Genomic DNA, 24965 nt, shown 5'->3' on the forward strand with positions numbered 1-24965 from the left:
CACTTTTACACAAGCTGATTATGAACATGTGCTGTATTCTGTTATTATTAATAGTATTAGTATTAGTAGTAGTAGTAGTAGTAGTAGCAGCAGCTCTGTTTGGTGCTGGTCCATGGAGAGACTTGTTCACAAAGTAAATCTCCGACATGTTAGTGCCATATGAACCATCTCACACTCTGGGCACCAGCAGGAGGCGGGTCCCTGAAGTCCTCAGAGTCAGGACTAAACATGAGGAATCAGCATTTCAGTTTTATGCTAAAACCTGGAACAGTCTTCATGAAGATGTGAGACAGGCCTCTACTTTGACAATGTTTAAATCCAGACTGAAAATGGTTTTGTTTAACCGTGCATGTGACTGAAAGGTTTTTATTCTGCACTCTTCTCTTTTAATGTTCATATTATGAGGATTATTTCAGTTTAGATGTGTTGTATTGTGATTTGAATGTCTTTAATTTGATACACACTTTGATTTACTTTGTGTGTGAGTAATGCTATACAAAGAAACTTGCCTTGCCTGGTGGAAGCAGCACTATTGTTACTTCCTTGTAAAAACACAGATACGAGGCAAAAAATACTCATGTAAAAGTAATACAAAGTGAAAGTATTTTACTTTGTCTTATGACGCTTCAAATGTAATGATTTTGATAAGATTTGCGCTGTGCTTTTTTGTCCTAGTTGGTTTATTTGAATATAAGCTCATTCAAATAAAACAACTAAAAAAAAGCACAGGTCAGGCCAGTTAGGAGCAGAAATAAAGCCTGCAGGTTTAGTTTAGCTGCCTAGGAGCATCTCTGCTGGGGGAAGTGTGGTAACCTGAGCACTATCCTCTGTTTCCTCCTGTTTTCCCTGTCAACAACACTCACTATTCAGTTCACCTGGAGTTCGTTCATTGCCATTCACATGTTGTCCCCTGTCTTGTTCCTCTCTGGGGAGTGCAACTGTTTCAGATGCCTGACCACTGACCGTCCCGTGATGACTGGACTCTAGATCCTCTACTGTGCCCTGTTCCTGTTCTGTGGACCCGGGAACTCGCTTCCCTCTCCTGGCTGGATAGTACGGTGCCTGGCTGGGATGCTTCCGTCCTGCTGTGGGTGAGCCTCCCTCTGTACCTTAGTTGAGCAGCTCTGGCCCTACAGATTTGAACTCTATCTGCAAATGGATGGATGGATTAGTCCTGGACACATCTGCAGCCTGTCCGTCCATGGGAGTGGGTTTCTCTTTTTCCAACAGTTTTTTTTTTAGTTTTAGTTTTCTTGTTGAAGTGGAGGGTCTAAGGACAGGGGATGTTCTGAAACACTTGCTTGTTTTCTGTTGATTAATTTGCTCGTCTGTTTCTGTTTCATTGTTGATTTTCTAACTTTCTGATGGTTAAATCAATTCTCATGTTCAGCACTAAGAGGCGACTGCTGTTGTGATTTTTACAAAAATAAATGTAATGAAATTTGTATATTTTTGTTTGCTCAAACTACGAACATGTTAAATAAAAAACCCTCAGGTCTCAAACAATAATAAAAAATACTTTACTTTTCAGTCCTGTTCAAAAATGGAGTGGAGTAGAAAGTACAGACACCTGCTCTCAAACGTAGTGAAATGAAAGTAAAAAGCATCTACTGTAAAATGTATTTAAAGTACAGATACCTAAAATTTTTACTTACGTACAGTACTTTACTTCGTTACGTTCCACCACTGCGCTGAGGTCGCCTTGACTTCAGATGACAGCGATTTTGTGCCAATAGTTAAAAAACACCAAATCAAAACTGTGACTAAAGTTCAGGACTAGACCAGGACTAAACCAGGACTAGACCAGGACTAAACCAGACTAAAAAAGAACAAAAAACAAGCCAATATCAGGACTACCAGCACAAGTATAAGAACACACATGGAACACTGCAGCACAGGAAAAGAGAAAGATAAAAACTGGGCATATACTATGACATTATGCACCACTATTAGACCTAATGTTATTGTAATCTGTAAATAAAGGACCATTTTCATCATGACAGTGGTAAAATTGCTTCTTCTCATGATAACAGTGACAGTGTAACCTCCTTCTATGTAAAGATACTTGATTTCCCTGTAGTATTTAGTGAAACGTGTGCTGAGTCGTACCTTGTGTGAGCAGCTGCAGCGTGCGCACCTCCTCCCTCACCCTGAGCTGGAGCACCTGCTGCAGGATGTGTTGTCTCTGAGCCTCCTGAATGATGCCCATCCGCTCCAACTTCCTGTCAGTGAGACGCATGAGAGCCCGCCCTGACCACAAGCACAAACACACATACATAAGAGAAATAACAAGTACATATACAGCGTTACTGCTATTGTACTGCAGTGTTTTGAAAGTTAAAACTGTGCTACATTATATATTAAAAATTACGTGAAGCAGTGTGAGTATGGGGGGAGTACAGGTAGGACTTTTGTCTATAATCTGAGCGGGACTCGCAGTGGGATGTGGGTGAGGGAGCGTGCACGTACTGGCCTCATGATGGTGGTCCGATAGCACGAGCCCCGCCCACAGCTCCAGTGAAATGTTATAATAAAATGCCAAGTGATACATTGCTAGTTTTCATCTTAATAATGTGTTATATTACTGTGTAACTGAAAAATGAAATATAGTACTGTAATGAAGCGTTACTCTCCACACTGTTCTACTGTGTTACAACAGGGGGTGGGGTCACACTTGGTTTGAGCCTGTTCCAGTCCTGAAGTGCTGTTTCAAGGGTCAGTCTTGAAAAACTCAAACTAGGACGGAACTGTCATTTTCCTTATCACTTTTAGAATGATTTAGATTTGACCGTCACTATATCGCGGTTCACCCTTCGTGGTCTCGGTGTTTTTTTAGTGCAGTTTTACATGTTTTTTTCACAGTGTATGAACGTGGATTGTGTTCTGCGTCCTGATTGGCTGTTGGACTGTAGACCATTGTCCATCGGTCTCCTCTGTGCCGTGTCTCCTGTACAGTACAGAATGTGTTCAGACAAATTTACATAAATGTTGGATCGCAGTGTGACTCTGAAGTGCTGTATGTTTGCACTCAGAAAAAGACACCTGCACCAAGGCCTTCAGTGGAAAAAGACACCAGGATGAAGAGGTGCGGTCAGAGGAAATGTGAAACATGTGAGTCACTAATAATAATTTCTTATGTGTCCATCCTCATAGGTTGATCATTAAAATTAAATTTGTTAAAATATGTCTAAAAGCTGTCATTTTTATTTACAGTATAAGAAATCTTTTATCTTTTTATTTCTCAAACAAACCCATGTTTGGGTCTGAAAACCGGTCTTGATCTTTGGTTTCATTCTTTAATACTGTGCTCATTTTTTTTTTTTATCTATGAAGGTTTGAACTTTGAGAGAGTTCAAACAAGAGAGAAATGTGAGAAAATGTTAATACCTGTGTGAGAAAAGTGTATAAAGTGTGCGGTGAGGGGTTTTACAGCTGCAAAACATAGAATAATTGTAAAAAATAAAGCTGATACTTCGCGGATTTCGCCTATTGTGAGTTATTTTTAGAATATTATTTTTAAACGAGGGACCAGTGCATAGTCAAAACTGGTACAAGACTACTGCTTTATTTTAAACAAACTTACATTATTGAAGTGAAAATAACATTTTGACTAAAAACTATGCATTTATTATTTGTGGTTGGGATAAATCTGTTGAGTATCACGTGTGAAAGCATTAGCATCACCATGGAGACAAGCAGGTGGCCGTTCCTCCCATCAGAAAGGTTACATTGCATATCTTTAAACTGGGGTGAAAAATGTTGAGTACTTATAGCTGCTGTAGCACATTGATGTTTACATTCTTTTCTCTTTTCTTTTGTAATTAGCTTAAAACTAGCTCGCTGCATATCACTGGACCCAAATGTCGGACAGCTGAAATAGTCTTGGCACTTCTTCTAACGTGAGCGTCTTGAGTTCTCCTCTGAGACTGTTCCTCTGAATGGATGCTGCTGCTCCTATCCAAAATCATTCATCAGAGCGATGGGTCTAATTCACTTAAGCTGTCTTCTCCAAAGACGTTTAACTAAATCAGGCCTGAACTGCTCCTCTGGGCTGCAGCAGTATTAATAGCACCAGGTGGGCTCCAGGTTTGGACTGGTGGGTTGGATCTGCTTCTTGGACGCTTGATTTGGTGGGTGCCAGTGAAACATGGCCAGGACAAAGCTGCAGCAATCCAAACTGAACAGGCTGGAGCAAAGCCACGAGGAGAAGAGGAGGAGGAGAAGGAGGAGAGGAAGTAAAGGAGCGAAAGAGATTAATTGCATAAAAAAAGCCTTGTAAAGCATTTTGAGGCTCCAGATCATAGACCGTGTAAAAAAGTGGACTAAGTGAGCGTGACGTCATCCACAGCGTTCGGCTCCAGTCAAGTGAGGCTCATCGAGGCTACAGCAGGTACAGGGGCGAATATGGAGCCAGGTTCTATGTTTGGAAGTATCATAGCAACCAAAGAGCCCATCTGGAGCGAAGCTGTTGAAGGTAACGCACCTCCTCGCCCACAATGCACCTCTGGTTTAGCAGGGAGCGAGCGCTTAACGACATTGTCACTCAAACCTGTTGCTAACGCTAGCGGGAGCAACCTCGAGGAAAGAAGGCGGCTGATTTGCCTGTTATTAATGTTCATATCTTGATTTACAGACACAAAGGTGGAATAAAAAAAAAAAAACTAGGATCATGTAGAGCGGGTTAATATGAACATTTAAGACCAAAATGACAACAGTTTTTCAATAGAAAGTGAACTGGAGCCAAACTCGATGGAGCCCATGATCACTTCCTATTTGGATCGTGGTCGTTTTTGGTGTTTTTTTCCACAGTATGATCAGATTTGAGCTGTAGACGGTTGAATTCTGAACTAAAATGACACAAATTAATGGCGTAAGTGTTGCATTGTGCTTTTCATTTATACAGCGAAACAATATTTAACAATACTGTGCGATTTTTGTGAATAATTCCGCTTTATGGTTTGGTTTCAGTATTATCGTTAATCGTCTATATTTACTTCAGCAATATGTCGCATTTCAAAGTTTGTTTTCGTTTGTTTGACATTCTTCTGGACGTGTTTAAAATGTGAACTTTGAACAAAATTCTGTTACTAAAAATTAAATGGCAAATCTAATGTTCATCAGAAAAATTGCAATTGGATATTTTTGGTAAATCATTCAGCCTCTTTCAGTAAAATGTGTCTTATTACTAATCCTGTCCCGATAACAAATTTAGAATTTTGATATAAACATGTAAACATAGATGATAAACGATAATACTGAAACTATTTTATGCCACTGATGCAACAATCCAAGAGCATTTAAACCACAAAAACTATTCTAAATCTACAATATACAAAAACAATGTCAGAATGAAACACTTCAGTACTTAGTTTGCATCTGTAATGAGTAATCTTATCATATAACCAAAAAATTACCAAACGTTTCCCAGTACTGCAAAGAAAAAGTGCCCACGATAAATACTGACCCCGAAAAATACTGTTCTGTCATATATTGAACAAAAAGAAATATATACTGAACAAAAAGTCGAGATAGTAATTATCATGACAGGCCCTGGCTCCAAGTTAGTAACAACCACAATATACTGGAGATATATTTAATATGTTCATGATAATAAAATATGCTATTAAAGTTGATACACAAAGTTTAATACGACTCAGATATTGCACATCATCTTTCTAATCTTTTATGGAGGCCCCCAGTCTCCTCACAAACTCAATTACATCACTCATTCATCAATTTCCAAAAGTAGAGCAAGTCCTTATATGCCTTTACTGTTACTAAAACCCATGTTCTTGGTAGTGAGAAAACACTGGTAAGCATCACCATGGAAACCACAACTTCCTCTCTAAGGTGGGGTGCTAACCACTCTGCCACTGAGCTATCCTCAAAAGGATCCACCCTTTGCTTTGATGACAGCGTTGAAACCCCTTGAAGTCTCCTGAAGTAGTTTTCAGTTCACAGCTGTGCCACATCAGGGTCAAGAAATGCCAAAGTGTAGTGATCAAAGCAAAGAGCGGCTATTTTTTATTTTCATTCATCCATTTTCTTCTGCTTACCCGGGGCCGGGTCACAGGGGAAGCAGTCTAGGATTATCTATCATAGTTAAACTGACTTAACTTAAGCAGATTAATCTTAAAAGATCAATTTTAAGATGATTTTACATAATAAGATTATGTCTCAATGAGATTTTTTTTAACTTGTTTCAAGCTATTTCAACTTAATCTGAGCACATTTTACATTAAATCAAGCCACATTGTTGAAGTTATGCACAATGTGCCTCAGTTTTAAAAATGTTTTTCTTAAAACTGATGCGCAAGATATTTTATCAGCAAGTCATCTCACCTGGTTATTCCATCTGAAAAAGATCACAACCATATAGGTGTTTATACTATTAGCATTAATGCCAATGTGGTATAATCACGCAATTTCTCAAAATCTGTGAACTCTGTGGCCATGTCAGCATTTTTCCACAGCAATTTCATATTTCTTGGCACTGTCTGATGTGATTTTCAGATGTTCATGAGGTAAAAAGGCTTCTATCAAAGTTGGTTTGCATACTGTTAAGAGTCACACTCACAATGTCTACTCTTAATCATTTGTGTGTGGGGGTGTGTGTGTGTGTGTGTGTGGGGGGGGGGGGTGTGGGTGTGTGTGGGGGTGGGTGTGTGTGGGGGTGTGTGTGTGGGTGGGTGTGTGTGTATGTGTGCCTGTGTGTGTGTAGGTGACCAAATGCAGCAGACAGCAGAATTTTGCAGTCCAGACATTTTAAGACACGGTTGTTCGTAAGAACCCGAAACAAAGAGGCAGTTGCCTGACTTTTGTACTTGGAGTTTGAGGGACGGAGAACCTTTGTAGATTTTTTAGACTTTTATTATCTTTCGCCATAAAAATCATGTAAGTATCAGAATCTACTGCATTTTTTCACACAACTACCTCTATTGGAGGCAGATTACCGTAATGACGGTACAGTTTTTAAAGCGACTCATGTCTCTGCTTTGAGACGCCGTTTGAATTTACATGAAGCACAATTGGTTGCAGAGTTACGGTGATGAAAAGTCCACAACCGTGAGTCTATCGGCGACAATGGCATCCGCCTTTGTCGCCGAGGGCATGTTATACTATTATGTGTTCCAATTGCATAACCCAAAGCATCACATTCGTTTTGTCAGTAAAACACACTGAGGTGCTTCAGGATGAGTTACATGACAAGGATCCCACCCCTGCTACAAAAACAATGGTGGATTGGAAATCCTTTGTTGGCTGAGAGGTTTGTTTTTTGTTTTATTTGTTCACTTATGGTTCTGTATTATTAATGTGTTGGGGTGTTACTCTTTGACTCACACCTGGTTAAATGGATTTTTAGTTAGCATTAAAGTTACACAACAAAACATTGAAAATAGCAAAGAATGTCAGATTGTGGCTTTACTTTAAATACTGAGACGTGTAAGGTCATTATTTTTCACTTCAACGGTCTAGCTCGTCCATACTTCCTGCAAAGAGACTGAGATTGTTCAAATTTGTAATCATTTTCTAAGATGGTGGGAAAGTGGAAAATATAAAAATGGAAAATATAACATAATATTTAGTCTTGTTTTAAGAAAACTTGGTAAGTGAATTTTTCTTACTTCACTGGCAGATAATTTGATTTGAAATAATCTGTGAAATGAGTTTATTTTTCTTACTTTTGATTGGCCTTTTTTGCATTGCAAGACTTCTCACACACAGACACTTCCTCTAGTCCCTCCAATGGGACGCCAAGGCGTTCCCAGGCCAGCAGAGAGACATAGTCCCTCCAGTCCTAGGTCTTCCCTGGGACCTCCTCCCGGTGGGATGAGCCCAGAACACATCTCCAGAGAGGGTTCATCTGGAACCCAAGCCCAAGCCACCTCAGCTACTCCTCTTGACCTGGAGGAGCAGCTGCTCTACTCCGAGCTCCTCCTGTGTGACTGAGCTCCTCGTCCTTTCTCTAAGGGAGCACCCTGCCACCCAGTGGAGGAAGCTCATTTCAGCCACTTCTATCCGCGATCTTGTCCTTTCAGTCATTATTCAAAGCTCAGGACCATAGTTGAGAGTAGAACAGAGATCTAAACCAGGACTAAACCAGGACCAAACCAGGACCATAGATGAGGGCAGGAACGTAGAATGACTGGTAAATCGAGAGCTTTGCCTTTTGATTCAGCTCCTTCTTGACCCCACAGTCAGATCCAGCGACGGCATCATGGCAGACGCTGTACTCATCCACCTGTCAATCACATGCTCCATTCCTATTTTTATTAGATTAAAAAAAAAAAAAAATTTTATGTAAAACAAGTTGTGAGTTATGTTGAGTTTTTTGTTTTTTGTTCTGTGTTCTTTCATAGTTTTGATGCCTTCACTTAGAATCTACAATACAAATAATCATGGAAATAAAGAAGAAACAACGCAAAAAGTGCCCAAAGTTTTGAAAGCTAAGTTTTGACCTATAGATTGTAGTAATTGAGTCTATTTGGTGTGTGGTCGGCTGCAGCAGCAAACACGCACTTACAGTACTGGAGTCTACTCAGATCTGCTGTTTCACCGTGGGCCCATTTTAATGATGGAGAATTTCAGACTTTTTTATGAGTTTCAAATCTCTGTAGTTCCTCACAAGTCGCTGCAGTAAATTTACGGCTTTAATATTGGAGGTGGAGTTTTGGTTCTATTTACAGCCCTGGCTCTCCTGTCCCCAAGTGCCTCTGCTGCAATATTAACCTCTCACTTTTGTTGACTGCTCTGCATATTTGAAGACCTTGTAAATTATTTTGAAGCTTCATAAATTTTTTGTGAGTTTAATCTGCCAGAATGTTAATGGCACGCTCGTCTGGGCTCGCTTGTTTGCGGCTTGTTCCTCTACTCAACAGTATTTCGATTGGTCTTTCAATATTAATTACAAATCCAATATTAAGTCATAGCTGTGTTAGTCTTCATGTTTTGGAGGGAAAAAAAGTATTGCATTGTGTATACTTTTTGAAATATCTTAAGAATGTACCCATCTAGCTCAGTTTTACTTTACTTTTACGGTTTGCTATTAACTACTGACTGTTACTAAGAAGAACTAAATTGTTGTTGAAGTAAAAGCGCAGATACCGAAGCAAAAAAAATACTCAAGTAAAAGTATTACGTACAGAAAGTCTTAGTTTTTGAGGTCTAATAAAGCTTCCAATGTAGCAATTTTGATACAGATTTGTGCTGGATTTTGTTCAACAGAAACAACTGAATCGATGATTTATTTACCTTTTTTTGTGTATTTTTGTTTGATCAAATTATGAATGTTTTTTCTGCAGGTCTCAAATAATAAAAAAATACTTTTGCTTTTTAGTTCTGTTCAAAAACGTAGTGGAGTAGAAAGTACAGATACTGCTGTCGAATATCGTGAAGTAAAAGTAAAAGTATCTATCGTAAAATGTACTTAAGTAAAGTACAGAAAATACCTAAAATCTCTACTAAGGTATTGTACTTTAATACTTTTACTTTGTTATGTTCCACCTCTGCATTTCTGTTGTGGTTGGCACTTAAAATAGGGAAAAAGAGAACATTTTTGCAACTAAAATATAATATAAAGTAGTTTGATTTCAGTTTAATTCAAGTTTATTTATACAGCACATTTAAAAAACTGTCTGGGTTGAGCAAAGATAACACAACATGTAGGAGACTTATGTTAAATATTCAATGTTCACATGCACCAACACATGAACACAGCATCTTTTGTGTTGATGACTTGAAAACAGTTTTTTACAGTTTGTATTTAGGATATTTGTTGTCAAGACTGGCAACTTTATGCAAAATCATACAACTACAATGATAATGGTGACGCCCGGGGAGGAGGAGATGAGCAGTCAGATGCACTTTGGCCATTATAAATCGTAAAACATGCTCCAAAACTCACCACAATGAGCAATTAGGGCCCCAGGATTGTGCTCAGAAAGTGAAGAATGAGATTCAAACAAATAAGTTATGTTTTTGACATTTTCAACACGCTATAAATCGCGAACGGCGCCTTTAATGCACGCTTTCTATGTCATATTGCAGAGAACACAGGAGCACTTAGCAGTTAGATTAATGAGGTGTGTGTGTTCTGCAGTGTCGGCCCAAAGATGATAAATCCGGAGCTGTGACCTGGCAACGTCGCACCTGCTTTGATGAATAGTGGTCTCAAGTGCACTGGGACACACACAGCCTTGTATAAAACCCAGTATGATTACATATCCAATAGAAATCCCTGCACAATATTCATTTCAGCCAGCCGTCTCATTTTCCATGTAGCGCTAAAATGCTAGGCTAATTACAATAGAGTGTGGGGGCAATTTTAGAGCGAGACAGCTCCACAAAAGGGACTAAATGAACCGTCCTCCCTCTCCATTTCACTATCCCACTGCCCCTCTCAGATAGTGGCATGTTTTGGCAGCTGTGTAACAAACCAGGATGTATTGAACCACTGTTTCTGCAGGTAATGGTACACTACGGGGTTGTAGGGTTTGAAACTAAAACAAACGGCATGATAACGTTCTAGTGGATTACTCTAACGTCGATACAAACTGATATGCAAAAGTTATTGTACAGTACATCAAACCTTTTTAAATTAAACTGACAAATCATTCATTCTTCATAATTACAATACTATTTCAACATGTTTAAAGGTGCACGTCGCAACCTAAGTAAGTGTGATGTCTCAAGGGTTGCAAGAGCCCTTTATCACTGCTTTTTAAAATAATAATTATTTATATTAATAACATTTTTAAACTGGCAGCAACAATAATTATCATGATACAATCGTTAATCGCAATTATTTTGGTCATGATAGTTGTGACACCAACTTTCAATATCATCCTCGTGCCTGACTCAGGCTCTTTCTGACACTTGATGCAGCATCAGTTCAACTCATTCAGATTCACACATGGTCAGGGAAGTCATCTTGTTTGTTTAATGCTACAGACCTGCTCTCATGTGGTTAAGGATGTTGGTCCAAACTCTGTCACTATAATTTGTGACCCCCTACAATCTAACAACAAAGGATTTCACACAACGGTCAAACAGGGAGAAGGGTCTGAGCAGAGAGTACAGACTGTATGTATCTATGAGACATCCTACTTCACATATCCCACCTTACACAACTAATTACAGATTGCAAAAATGGATGTATTTGCTATTCTGACATCTCCCACTTTTCTTCTATTCCAAAAAACAGCTCAAGCTCCAGAGTCCTATGTGGCAGACTGTATTAAACCAGTGCTTCTGGGATCACAGGGACTAAGGCATCTGAGCTGCTCTGTCAATGAATGAAAGGCACAGAAAACAGGGACAAAGTTCTCAGAGTAAAACTCCCTTTTAGAGTCAATTGATCTGTTTTGAATGTAAAACTGCATTTTGAGGTGATCAAATTTTGTTTAGGAAAATTGTAACTCTGAGAGTCTGTGTGAGCTGATTTGCAAAAGTCAGTTTTCCAATAGTGAAGTGAGTCAAACGGAATGAAAATAACTAAATTGCCAAAAAACATAAGGACAACTGTCCAAAGTATAGACAAGGAACCTTTGAACTTTCGTTCCTGTCATTTGTGCTTTATACAGGACTTGGGATGTTTCAGTCTGGTTGGGATCATTTCCCACCTTGGACTCACTGCCAACTATGGTGAGAAAACTATTTATTACTAAACACTAGTCTTAAAGGTTAAGGAAACTCCCACACTGTCTCACTCTTGATTAAGTTTTATTCTTACAACGTTTCAGGGCTTCAACCTTCCTCAGGTGACCTGAGGAAGGTCACCCAGTCAGGTGTGCAGAGTCTACACAGATTACTAAACACTAGTGAAATATCTTAGTGAAACTTTAACTAAATCATTACCATGTATGTGCCCCTATAGGACACATGGGCGACGGGTGAGACCTGGTCGAAAGTCCCCATGAGCCAACTGACGGTGTAATGTCATAAAACTTTCCAAATGAATAAAACTCCCAAACGTAACCTTCAGGGAATGCTGTGCTAACCTAGAAATAACCTTCCCAAAATGTTCTGGGAATTACAAATTATTAGCTGGGTAGTTATAGTATTAGTATGTTTGGCATTTGAGGTGGGAATTAGTGGTAATTGTTAGTAGTGGTATTGGTTTTGGTAGTAGTAGTAGTAGTAGGGTAGTAGGGGGGGGGGGGGGGGGGGGGGGCTCATTAAAGAATTGCATGTGAATTTTCCTAAGAAAGAGCGTACTCCTAGTGGCCATGAAAGGTGTGTGCCACACAAACCCTAGATTTATACTGTATTTTCTGGACTATATGTCGCTCCGGAGTATAAGTCGCACCAGGGAAAAAATGTGTAATAATGAAGAAGAAAACACATAAGTCGCACTGGACTATAAGTCACATTTTTGGGGGAAACTTATTTTACAAAATCCAAGACCAAGAACAGACATTTTAACTTTAAAGGCAAATTATAATAATAACAATAAAATAGAGAACAACAGGCTGAATAACAGTACAGCACACTAACGTAACACATAGACAACGAACTGTCTGTTGTTTACATAAGATATTAACAGTTAATCAGATACATTAACATAACATATGGTGGCTTGTCCACAAACACAAGAGACACCAGAATTCTTTTCACTGATGTTTACTGTGGTCTTACTTCTTCATCACAGTTCACACGGTAGAACTTGCAAACACATCAAAAATAACAAGCTCTGGCTCATATCACATATACACACAAAACTGAAAATGCACAAATGGAAAATATACTTAACACTTTCACCTGCGAGTAAACAAACCAGTGAACCGTGAACCGTGTTTCTTAAATAGTGCTCTGTCGGGTAAGACTTTGCATTAGCATAAAAGGCTGAACTGGAAAACAGGAAGTAGTTTTCATGACCTTAAACTAGACTTATGATAAACTAAACATTTACAATATTGTTCCAAATGAAAAATTATCACCTTTATGGTCTTAAAAATGAAGGGGAAATTAAAAATGAAATGTATAAAAGAAAACGAGTCAAGTACATTTTCTTACAGGTATTATAAACAATGTTTTAAAAGTGTATGGGAACCACACCATATTCCCAACGTGAAGATGGCCAGTTTGAATCAGAATATGCAGATGTCCAAAATCTAGACTTCATACTTTAACTTCCTAACATCTGTCCTAGGGATTTTATCCAACGGACTCCAAACTGAGGCAGCATCATCAGGACATATCTGGGATTAAAAGTTTAAAAAAATGGCATACGTCTCTGGATGTGGTCATAAAGAGCTCTTAAACTGGCCATTTTGAAATTATAAAAATCCCTGTAACCTTTGCAAATACCTCGGATAAAGACAAACCCAATGTAGCGTTTGTGTATTTTGATGACCTGGATAAAATGATGTGTGGATTAAAATTATATCTTTAAAAATGTCTGTGTAATCCCTCAACATTTTTTTACAATGTGACACCGGAAATACTGAATGGCATGTCAAGCCAGGGCTGCGAGGGCCCTTTATCACTGCTTGCAATTTAATATCTTTGCCATATATGTAAAATAGTATAAGCATTTATGTGTGTATGAGTGGGGCTCGCCTCTCCACTGATTTAACCTCTAACTTAACTCAATGGCATCATCTGCTTTTCCCCACGGAGACGTTTTTTAATCTTTAATAACATTTTTTCTGCGCAAGATTGAAATAGTTTGCTAGTTAATGCTGTTGAAATCCATGTATCTGATTTGAAACGTGTCATAAACAGAATCTGATGTTTTTATTTCACGTCTTTTCTATGTGACCCTATTTTAGAGTGGAACGCGACAAAGCCACAAGCGCGCTCGAATCTCCCTACTGAATATGACTGTGTTTCACCTGTAGTGTTTTCCTTAAATCTCTGTGACAGCTGTGAGCACATATGTTAATCCTCTGGGGGATGAAAGTTGCAAGCTGCATCTGGCAACCGCATCCCTAATATCTGCCTTACACTGTGTCAAAGACAAGTGAAACAGGTGCTGTAGTGTGGAGCGCCGGGGTGGAGGGTTCACGTGGGCTGAATTTAAACAGGATTAGAAGAGTAACTTGCTGATGACAACAAAACCTGGAAAGTAGGAGCCGATTTTCACTGGGATTTGCAGAGCACCTGGTTTGAAGTCTTAAAGGGAGAGCAGAATGGACTGACACAGCAGTGAGGAGCTACTGGGCTTAAGGTACAAGGAGACTGGAGCCGCTAAAGCTAATGGAAGATTACTAACTGTAGACTGACAAAGCCTGGAGAAATGCTTTTTAAAGAAGACCTATTGTGCTCGTGTCTGCTATATAATTATAATCTACGACACCTGTGGATAATTATGTTATAGTTTGCACAATTTAAATCGCAATATTCATCTAAAACAACTTAAAGAAACAAATTTGTTGACTTCTGTGTTAGAAAACTGAGTCGGCACCTGCAGATCAAGCTAGCAACTGGAGGATTTTTTTTTCCCATTTGTACCAAAATGATTATATGACGCTCCTGAATCCTACACATATCACGGATTAAGAAAATAAAAATGAAGAACAATGTCAAGTACAGAGGAGTTAAACGGACATTGATCAGCAATATCTTGAAAATAAGTGATTAAAGATTGCTCAAACATGTCCAAATCACTCCAAAAAACACTTTGGGTGAGTAAAAGGTGAGAGGACACAACTAGAACATGGTTAAAAGCTCTGAAAAGTCAATTTTACAGAATTGATTTTAAAGGTGCAGTATGGAACTTTTCTGACACAGGCCCACTGTATTTGTTGGGATTATTGCTTTGCCTGGAATGTTCCACTTAATTTGCGTCTTGCATTTCAGTTTTACAAATATTGTTGCACAATTTAAGAAAATATATTAAAGATGTAGAAATACTCAAATTTGTGACTTAAGTAAAAGTATATTTAAATACTCAAGTAAAAGTATCAAATTTACTTAAAAGTATTAAAGTAGCGGTTTTAAAATGTACTTAAAGAGTAAAAAATAAAAGTATTTCACACAGATTTTGAGATGTAATAAAGCTTTAAATGTAGTGATTTTGATACAGATTTGTGTTGAATTTTGAATCAATCGTTTTTTTCTTGCTGTTTTTACTTGTATATTTTTACAATATGAAGGTGTTAAAAATAAACCTCAGCCTTTTCAGCACATCTCACGTAATAATAATAATAATAATAATAATAATAATAATAATAATAATAATAATAATAATAATAATAATAATAATAATAAAAAGTACTTTTACTTTTCAGTCCAGTTCAAAAATGTAGTGGAGTTGAAAGTACAGATACTGCTCTCAGAAGTATCCGCTTTAAAATTTACTTTGTACTTCAGTAAACATTTTAGGTATCTGTACTTTATTTAAGTACAAAACTTTACTACTTTTGCTTTGTTACTTTTCACCTCTGGATTTTTCTTGGTATTCGATTTTGCAAAGTGCACATTTTAAACTCATCCAGGACAAAAAGACTGAAACATGAAGTGGTGAACTAAAACAAGAATCACATTTCAGAATATTTGTACAGATGAGCAATTTTATGCAGAGAATAACCGGATATTTTGTTGTTTGTGGAGAAAACAATGGCAAAAATTCAAATTCAAACTGTGATTTCAATTTGATTACAATGAATTTTGCAGTCCTGTAACAAATACGACGTTACTGTCTGTACCACACTGTTGGAATGACACTATCTTAAATAGAGCGAGGTACTTTTCCACAATGTTCCCATAGTAACAGAAACACAGGTGTAAACTGTACTGTAGACAGATGTGACAGTATTTGAACCTTAACCTTTGCAGTCGAGTCAGTGACAATGAAGTGTGAGGAAGTACACGGACGAACATGCTAGAACACAGACACTTTTGATCACTATAAGATCCAAGTCTACCGCTCTCAGCCAAAACCTTCAGGGAAACTGCTGAGGGAAAATGTGATAATTATTGTCAGATTAATTCATGAGTCAGAAGAAGTACAGGTACATGGAAGAACGCGCTGCGCTACTTCATTAAGATTAAACATGGACCATTAAACGGGACCTTTTTGAGCTTTTAACCAAGTTGTATTTGACTTCATTCGCAAAGGTTTTGATAATCCGCACGAGGCCATTTGGCTTTCAGACCTCAGTAACCTGCAATTTTTTCCCCAAATGATAAATGCGGCTTTTCTAATGGAGAGGAGGTGGTTTGAGACAGAGGTCAAAGAGGCGATATCTGTCAGGAAAGAAAATCCATCTCTGAAAAACCATTATCCATGCATTTGTCTCCAGCAGGTTAGGCTCACTGGCCTCTCTAAACGAGCGTTAAGACAGCTGCAGTACATCCAGAACACTGCTGCTCGGGTCCTGAATAAAACCAGGAAGTACGAGCATATGCGTCCTGTGCTCAGGTCTTTGCACTCCAAACATTTTTGGTTGGAGGAGCTAAGGTGGTGCTAAAGTCTTCAACATGGGTGCTCACTTAACAAGTTCATTTAGAGCAGGGGTGTCAAACTCATTTTCACCAAGGGCCACGTCAATAAAATGGCTGCTCTCAAAGGGCCAGATATAAGTATAAATGTAAACAAATGTAACGTAAAATAAACTACTGCAACTACTTTTTAATCTTGTTACTTAATCCTTTTTGTATACTTATTCAAGTTACAAATATTGCATGGATATGAAAAAAAGAGTAACTTTGTATCTCCTTATAAACTGATATTTTAAGACAGTCGTACCTTTTAATTGACCTTGTCGCGGGCCACATAAAATGACGTGTGTGTGAACTGAATGTTTTTACAAATGTCGTGTTTGAGGGGTGAGTTGTGTTGTATTAGATGTCAGTACCATATGTTTACAGATCTTTCATCCACTTACACCAAACTGTTCTTACTTTACCTCAGCCTGTCCAGGGACGACAGGTGGAAATGAGTATTTATGCTATAACCTGGCACCAAACTGTACATCTTTCCTGTTTTTTAAGGTTAATGTAATATCATGCAAGGTCCCTGTCCAAATTTTAAACACATTTGCATGTAGTTAACCGCTGTAGTGTATTATAAAAGCGAATATGGATTATTTTTTTGGTCTCATTTTGAAAAACATAGTCAAGATTGGACGTGCTATAAAAGTGGCGCAAAAATCTTTATGGGAGACCTCCTGTACTAGCTTCTGTACAGTCCCTCCATGTCCTAGCACCAAAGTACATCTCCCACATGTTAGAGCCACATGAACCATCAGCCTCCTGTTAATTTTACTTGATTATATGTTTTGATTTGTTTGTACTGTAAGATATTTTCTAGCAGTGCAGCCCTACTCCAAACTGGTGTCTTGATTTACTCATGCTAAGAAAAATACCATGTGCCCAACTGTGGATATGGAATGCATCACCAGGACGCCATGGAGACCAGCTTACAAGGATGTGTGGACAAGAAGATAACACTGAAGTTCTGGTGATTAAAGCCACTTCTTATCTGCAGCCCCTCTAACTAAAGAATGTGTGACCCCCACTTTGAGAGGGTCATAAAACAGTCACCTTGTTCGACGTTGCCTAAAGTGTAAAAGACCATGCTGATTAGAAGAAGACCCGCCTCACAAACACAAACATTGGGAGACTCTATAAAAGCTGTCAACGTGCACATTTCAGGACTCTCTTCATATCGTTTCCTGAGAGTCTGACGATGAATAAACCCTTCTGACTTTATGCTTCAGTCTCTTGGTCCTCTTTGACGCTCTTACAGTATTGTGATTTTTAGGTCCTTCTAATTCTGTAGAGCACTTTGAATTACTTTGCGTATGAATTGCTCGACACAGTAAACCTTCGCTTGTCTTGAAAGGAGCCTCTACAACAGCTCAATCATCAAACCAAACCAACAGAGCTAATCAGAGCATGCTAATAGGTGCTAGATGACTCATTTGGGTCATGAGTGCTTATGCTAAATCTATTGGATTGCAGTACACACCCTGTTGATCGTAAAAAAAAAAAAAAAAGGAACCCTGTCAGAACTGAAGAAGATACTTGGAACGTATTCATCCAGTTGAAAGAATTTGACTTTCTTTTGCTACGTTTGAAAAACAACAAAAACAAACCTGTCTAAATGACTCTGCATAGAGCGAGCCAACAAAGTACAAGCTGAGAGAACTTCTGACATTTGTGAACCTTAAAAACTTGGAAAAATGGAAGTAATGTCAGTTTGTGAAGTCAAACAGGAACGGCAGCCAGCGTCAGAAAAAAATGACACGAAACAAAACTAATTTCTTAAAATCGTTGAAATCAAAACACTACTAGCTCAATATAATCCCAGGTCCTAATATCTGACTTTATTTATTCACAGTAAAAACTAAAATATAATATTGAAGAGAATGTGAAGAATGGTACCTAAACACCTCAAAATGGGTATATATGAGATAACTGCCATATAAACAGCACATTTTAAGCTCTAACAGTATTACAAAATATATGTATTTGAATGTGAGCCCATGAAAAACATAAATCAGCACAAACAGAAATAAACATCCAGCTTAAAAGGAAATACCATATGGGAAAGCGCAGTTATCCAGAAGCAGAAATAGAGATTAAAAAGGAGGTAAAGGAGGAGTGCAGGCTGTTCCATACTTTAGATCTTTTGTATATAGGACTCTACACCGAGACTGAAATGTATTTAACGTTTAACACATAGGCAAATGAAATCCATCATTTTTATGGCATGATTTTTGTTCCCATCAGATAAAACAGCCCCATTACATTTAAACATTGATTTGGTGCCAGTGGTCCATGTCTGTCCCATCTTTCACATGAGCTCATCCTCTGTGGCAGATGCACAATTCCAATTTGCAGAGCGGTAATTAAAGCCACACTACGCACTGCTTTATAATCACCTTGGCGATAGAGTCATTAACTTCCACTCTTTCCATCTGCGTCAGCCTGGCTCCAAACAGCCCATCATCAGAGTGGCTCAAATTTCCCTTTTGGATTCAACCCTAAACAAAGGGTACCACTGGAGCACTTTACCAATCACGGGCAGCTGTGTTACTCTGTCTAACCTCTTTATTTAATCATATTCTCTGGGACAGTTTTCATTTACTCCATTTCTCAAAACATATTTCGTCTAGCGCTGGGTAGAGAAGGAAATATTTACAATTATCAAAGCTACTGACATAGGGATTCATTTATTTTGTGAAAATTGTTGATACGCAAAATACGAGCATGGGTGCGATTTGGCTCCTTCAACTCCAATTCATTTTCTGTTAAAAAATGGCGGGCAGCTCTTCTCTCCATAACTGTTTGGTTTAACCCGCTCTATGTGATCCTGGTGTTTTGAATTCATTATTTTGTCCCGAAATGAAGATATGAACATTAATAACAGACCAATCATGTGTCATCTCTCCCCGAGGTCACTCCAGCTAGTGTTAGCAACAGGTTTGATTGACAGCGTTGCTAAGCACCCGCTCACTGCCCTTAGACTGTATATAAAAATGCACATAGCTAACCTGCTAGCCGTCGTTTTCCCACATTGGAAGTGAGCATGGGCACACTTCCGGCTCCAAGCGACTCTCGCTCCAGATCATGTTCTGCTGAGAAAGTGTTTGGTCTTAAAATGTTTGTATGAACCTGCTCTAATTGATCCTGGTGTTTTTATTTCACTATTGTGTCTGTAAATCAAAATATGAACATTAATAACAGACAAATCAGGTGTCTGCTTTCCCAGAGGTGGCTCTCGTTAGCATTAGCAACAGGTTTGATTGACAGTGTTGCTAAGCGCCCACTCCCTGCTGAACCAGTGGTGCAGGTGGGAAGTGGCGTTACTTTCAACAGCCTCGCTTCAGATTGGCTCTTTGGTTGCTAAGATACTCGCAGTCAGAATTCCAAATATGGAAATCTGCTCCAAATTGGCCCCTATAACCGCTAGCCTTTAATTTAATTTAACTGGAGCCGAATGATACAGGTGACGTCACACTCTGTAGGTCCACTACTGTGAATGTGCAATAAGGGTTTACCATATGCTTGTCTCCATGGATCTGTTATTGTTATGCCTGGAATGTTCCACAGAATTACATTAAACTTATCTTGCATTTATTCAATTACATGCCAATTTAAATAAAAAACCTTGAAAAACATTCTTAATTAACTGTGAGCAAGGGTCGCCCCTCTCCATAGATATGACCTGTAAGCTGGCCTGCTGGTATCACATACTTGTCTCCATGGAGATAGATAAGGTTAACGCCTTGCTGAAGAACATTCCAGACAAAGCTATAATATCGTCATAGAGACAAGCAGGTTACACAGTGCACATTTAAACGTGTATGTGACATGATAAAGTACTATATTTGTACAGTTCATCCCAAATACTTTCATAAATATAACTCGTTCTTGCTCTACACCAGTTTGGGCATTTTTGCTGTATGTCTCTGCTTATTTTAAAATAGCTTGTGTCACCTTTTTATCCTTCCCTCCAGCTCATCAAAAATACGTCAGGTTCCTGGTTGGAGACACCGGCCCGGACACGTCGTGCAGGAGCTTTGATAGAACTCTGAGAAAAGTAAACCACGGAGCAAATACAGATGTGAACAAAGCTAATGCTAATGCTACTTATGCTATGCTCAAGAAACAAGACGCTCCAACATCAGTTATTCAGAGCGAGAGCTGTGACATGACACGTCAGTGGATATCGGCATCTGTCATTCTCCATGTGGAAAGAACTAATGAGGCCGAGGAAGATGGTGATGACAACTCAAGTCAATGTTTGGCTAATATTACATTATATCCAATCCTTTCACATAATTAAACACAAACAATGCCCCCACTGCTTCGGGCTAGCTTGTATCGTTTCATTGTTTTGGTCCATTAAGTGAAAAATGAAAGTAAAAACTATGACAACTTCAATGTGTATACAGCATTCGCTTCTGAGTAATGTAGTTTTTATTAAATCTGAAAATCAAATGCCTGAAGTAAATGAAATGTTGGTTGTATTTGCAAAAAGTATAGTTATATCAGTTTCCAGGTTTCAGTGACCCAAACCCCACAAGCGTCTCTCGACTCTCGCTCCTGAAAAAACCTGTGGAGTACGGCTGTATTTTCCGCTGTATTTATAAAAGTAGCGCTTCTCCAGTGACATAGACCCCCTCCCCTCTTTCTCACTCAAATAGAAGCTTCACGGAGCACTGATGGTTTTAGATCTGAAGATTTGCTGCAGAAATTCTGGACTTTCAATAGGATTATTCTAAAATCAATACATTTTACATGAAAAATAGCTCTGGACAATATGTTAGTCATTTTAATTATAGCTATATTCAGCGTTACCTAATAATAAATGTAGCGATTGGTTGATTGGCTTCTCACTCAGGTAGACAATAATTGCTGTCCAATTAGAAAAGGGAAAGTAGTCGGTATTTGGCATTTGGGCCATGGGAGAAGACACAGACCAACAAAGATAACCTCCATCATACTGTACCTGCAGAATGTTCAAAAAAAGCTACTTAGAGGGCACAGATTTGGACCATCTTCCTATTTATTTTCCCTGGAGGGGGGCCCCATGTGAGGCTTCTTGCCCAGAGCCCCCCAAATTTCTGTTGACGGCCCTGCTCATCATCATATTCCACACTATTTCTTCTCGTACTTCTTCTCACTGTTAACAAAGTACAATTATATAAAAGTTGTATAAGCACAGGACTTATTCATAACATTAAAATGATAAATATTGATACCCATAACATTTTTAAACTGTCAGCAACTTTAATCGTTATCTTGATATTACGGTGAATTGCCCAAGGATACAACGACGGCACTCATCTGTGGGAGCTGGAATCGCACCGCCAACTGCGCTACTCGCGACAAAAAACATTTCAATATCGTCCCACATCTATTCACAACATTACAAGCGTCATAGGGCCCCATTACAACAGGACATATTTCAAATCCATGACAAATGATGCAGATGTCGACGATTCTTTTGAAAATGTCTCCCGGCTCTTTACCCTCACGGCTTTGTGCGCGGAGGCTGTGTTAAAGAAAAAGGGAATAGTGTTTAACTCCTTGAGCGGCACACAAAGCGCCTCCCTCACACATGACGACAGAATAGGGACTCATAACTAATTAGGCTTTAATATGCTTTAATGCATTTTTAATATCAGCGGGGTGTCTGTGCTAAAACCCAGCGTGAGTGTTTCGAGGGCTGGGAGAATAATATCTCTTGGCAGGCCGCGCTAAAGGGAGCAGAGCACGTATTGATTTCTGTGGCGGAGGTTACAGGAGCCTATGGAGCAGAATACTCAAACGTCTCTGGTCTGAAAGTAGCGCCAGGGCCTTTAGCGCGGATGCTTTTCCCACTGTTGTTTTATGTCAAAGCAGGAAGGACACCGATGCCGCTCGGAATTATGATCTACAATACAGAGTGCTTATTGATTCGCTACTTCAGGAGCAGACGACTACATCGCAGAGACGAGTGAGATTGAGTGGAGCTGGCAGTGAGAGCGGGGCTGGGCTCTGAGATGCAGGGAGGAGGAACATGGAGGAGTTTAAAGGGCCCATATTACACTATTCTCTGATCTATGTTATAATGGTGTTTCCTCGTCACAAACGGACACAAAACACAACTCAAGGTATGTGGTAGCAACATGGCTTAATCCTCACAAGAGTCAATTTTGTGTATTATACGACTTTTAAAGTGTTTTTGCATTGGAAATAGCACAGAAAACACACACTGAACATCACAGGTGCATATGTTTGGGGTTGAGCTCAGCAGACTTCCCTCCACTACCGTGTTTTCCAGACTACAAGTTGCGCTTTTTTACATAGTTTGTCTTATACTCAGATGCGACTTATATATGAAATTGTTAAAATATATAATCTCACATCTTCGTTATTGTGACATTGTTTTTTCTGCTTTATTTATCTGATTAACTGTTAATATTTTACGTTAACAAACCAGACACGTGTTCAGTTCTGTCTGTGCTTCATGTGGCTGAATAAATATAAATGTGTTACGTTAGCGTGTTGCACTGATATTCAGCCTGTTGTTCGACATTTTATTGTTATTATTATAATTTGCCTTTAAAGATAAAATGTCTGTTCTTGGTCTCGGATTTTGTAAAATAAATTTCCACAATAAATGCGACTTATAGCCCACTATGACTTATATGTTTTTCTTCATTATTATGCATTTTTTGGCTGGTGCGACTTATACTCCAGAGCGACTTATAGTCCAAAAAATAACGTACATGTCAAACTTCGTCTTGTTAGCATAAATAAAACAGTATATCACTAGTTTTGCCAACATCAGCACTATTCAAACTTCACAAACAAGATCAAAACTGGGACTAAACTGGGCTTAAACTCATAATAAAACAAGGACTAAACCATATCTACATCAGAACTAAACTGAGCTCAGTACAGGACCATGCACCCTGAAAGGTTCAAGGTTCAAAGTTCAGAGATACATTTATTTTAGCAGCTCATTCATTCACACATATACACATCTTCATCTGGAAACGTGACAACAGTGCATAGTACAGGCTAAAGGAACAAAAACCCCATTAGAAACTCAGTAAAAAACAAGAGTACAACTACGGCACATGTGCAAAGAGGCATGTATGAGATAAATATAATAACTTCACTTGTTCAAGGCACTTTTGGCTGCTGTGACAAAGGTGCTTTTGTAGTGCTTTTAATTTACAAAGAGGCTCTTTAAACCTCTGTCTTTTAAAATGTCCTCCACCAGCCTCTGCAGAATATCTACCTAGAACATTTTCTTCTTTTTTTAAATTTGGATTGCTCACACACTCGTCATGTTTATTTATAAATTAATTTTGTTCAAATGTCAGAAATGTCCAGGGCACCACCAGTACAAAACCATCAATAAGAGAGAACATGCGTGTGTTATACTACAACTATAATGGTCAGAGTGTGTTCATAATTGTGTGTTGTTCCTTGGTCTTAATTGAGCGTATTTATAGGTTTTACATTACGGAAAATAGACTCTTGTGAACTTTGAACCATGTTATAATGTTACCATCAAAAACATGCCTGTAGTTGTGTTTTGTTTCATTCACACATGTTTGAGCAACCCTGCATTATTAGTCTGTCTACATCTCCAAAGCTCTAAATGCTCCGTTTCACCTTGTGATGTCATGAAGTGGCAGTTTTCAAGTTAACAGCTACTTTTACCTTTAGTTCAGTAGAGATTGGCAATTCCAGCACTGAAATTATCCAGATGATTCTAGTGAAATTGTACAGAGTTGAAAAGGCAGTGGAGCACTTCCTGTATTACCACATGATGACATTACAAGGTGGAACAGAGTATTGTCAATTTGAGAGATGAAATCAGTCTAAATATGCAGGGTTTTTGTGTTAAACATGTGTGAGTGAAACAAAACACAACTCCAGGTCTGTTTGTGATGAGGAAACAGCATTATAACATACTGTAGATCAGAAAACTAATGTAAATATGGAACCTTTAAGTCCTTATGTTGGACTTGGTTTAGTCTTGTTCTAGTCCTGGTTTAGTCCTGTTCTAGTCCACGTATGGTTTCAGGTTTAGTCTTGGTTTAGACCCTGTTTTAATACAAAACAAGAGCAGCCATATTTAACCAATCAGCCGAACCCACAACCTGTTATTGAAGCCACTAAACACTTTCATTCCCCGTGCGCCTCTTGTTTCCATTTCTATCCAACTGAAAAAACACAAAACAAAAGAATATATTTTCAAACCCATATTAAAATCAGCCCCAAACCGAAGCAGAGGCTGTGATGCGAGCTCACGTCCCTCCGACTCTCGGGTCACGACCGCAGCCTCCCCAAAAAAAACACTCAACAAATCAGCGCTGAGAGATGCGCCGCAGCACGCACTCACAAATGTATTCATCCACTTGTTTGTCTACGCATCATTGTTTCCCCACAATATCCCTCCTCTGTTTACTCTAATAGGAGCGGAGAAAATAGTGCCGTGATATTTGAGAGATTGATTGGAATGCAAATTACCTTGTGCGCCAAATTGGTGTGGCTTGGCCTGTTTT

General features: G+C 38.8%; 1 protein-coding gene across 1 annotated transcript in view; it reads right to left on the minus strand.

The window, feature by feature from the left end:
• The window catches only part of samd12 (sterile alpha motif domain containing 12), a 181083-nt gene that overhangs the window by 98565 nt on the left and 57553 nt on the right, over positions 1-24965 (minus strand). Inside the window, exon 4 of the mRNA XM_055225400.1 lies at positions 2110-2250. Within this exon, the coding sequence (XP_055081375.1) occupies positions 2110-2250 (141 nt within the window). The remainder of the gene's footprint in view (positions 1-2109; positions 2251-24965) is intronic.

This window comes from Periophthalmus magnuspinnatus, chromosome 11, assembly GCF_009829125.3.
Source record: "Periophthalmus magnuspinnatus isolate fPerMag1 chromosome 11, fPerMag1.2.pri, whole genome shotgun sequence".
Lineage (NCBI taxonomy): Eukaryota > Metazoa > Chordata > Actinopteri > Gobiiformes > Gobiidae > Periophthalmus > Periophthalmus magnuspinnatus.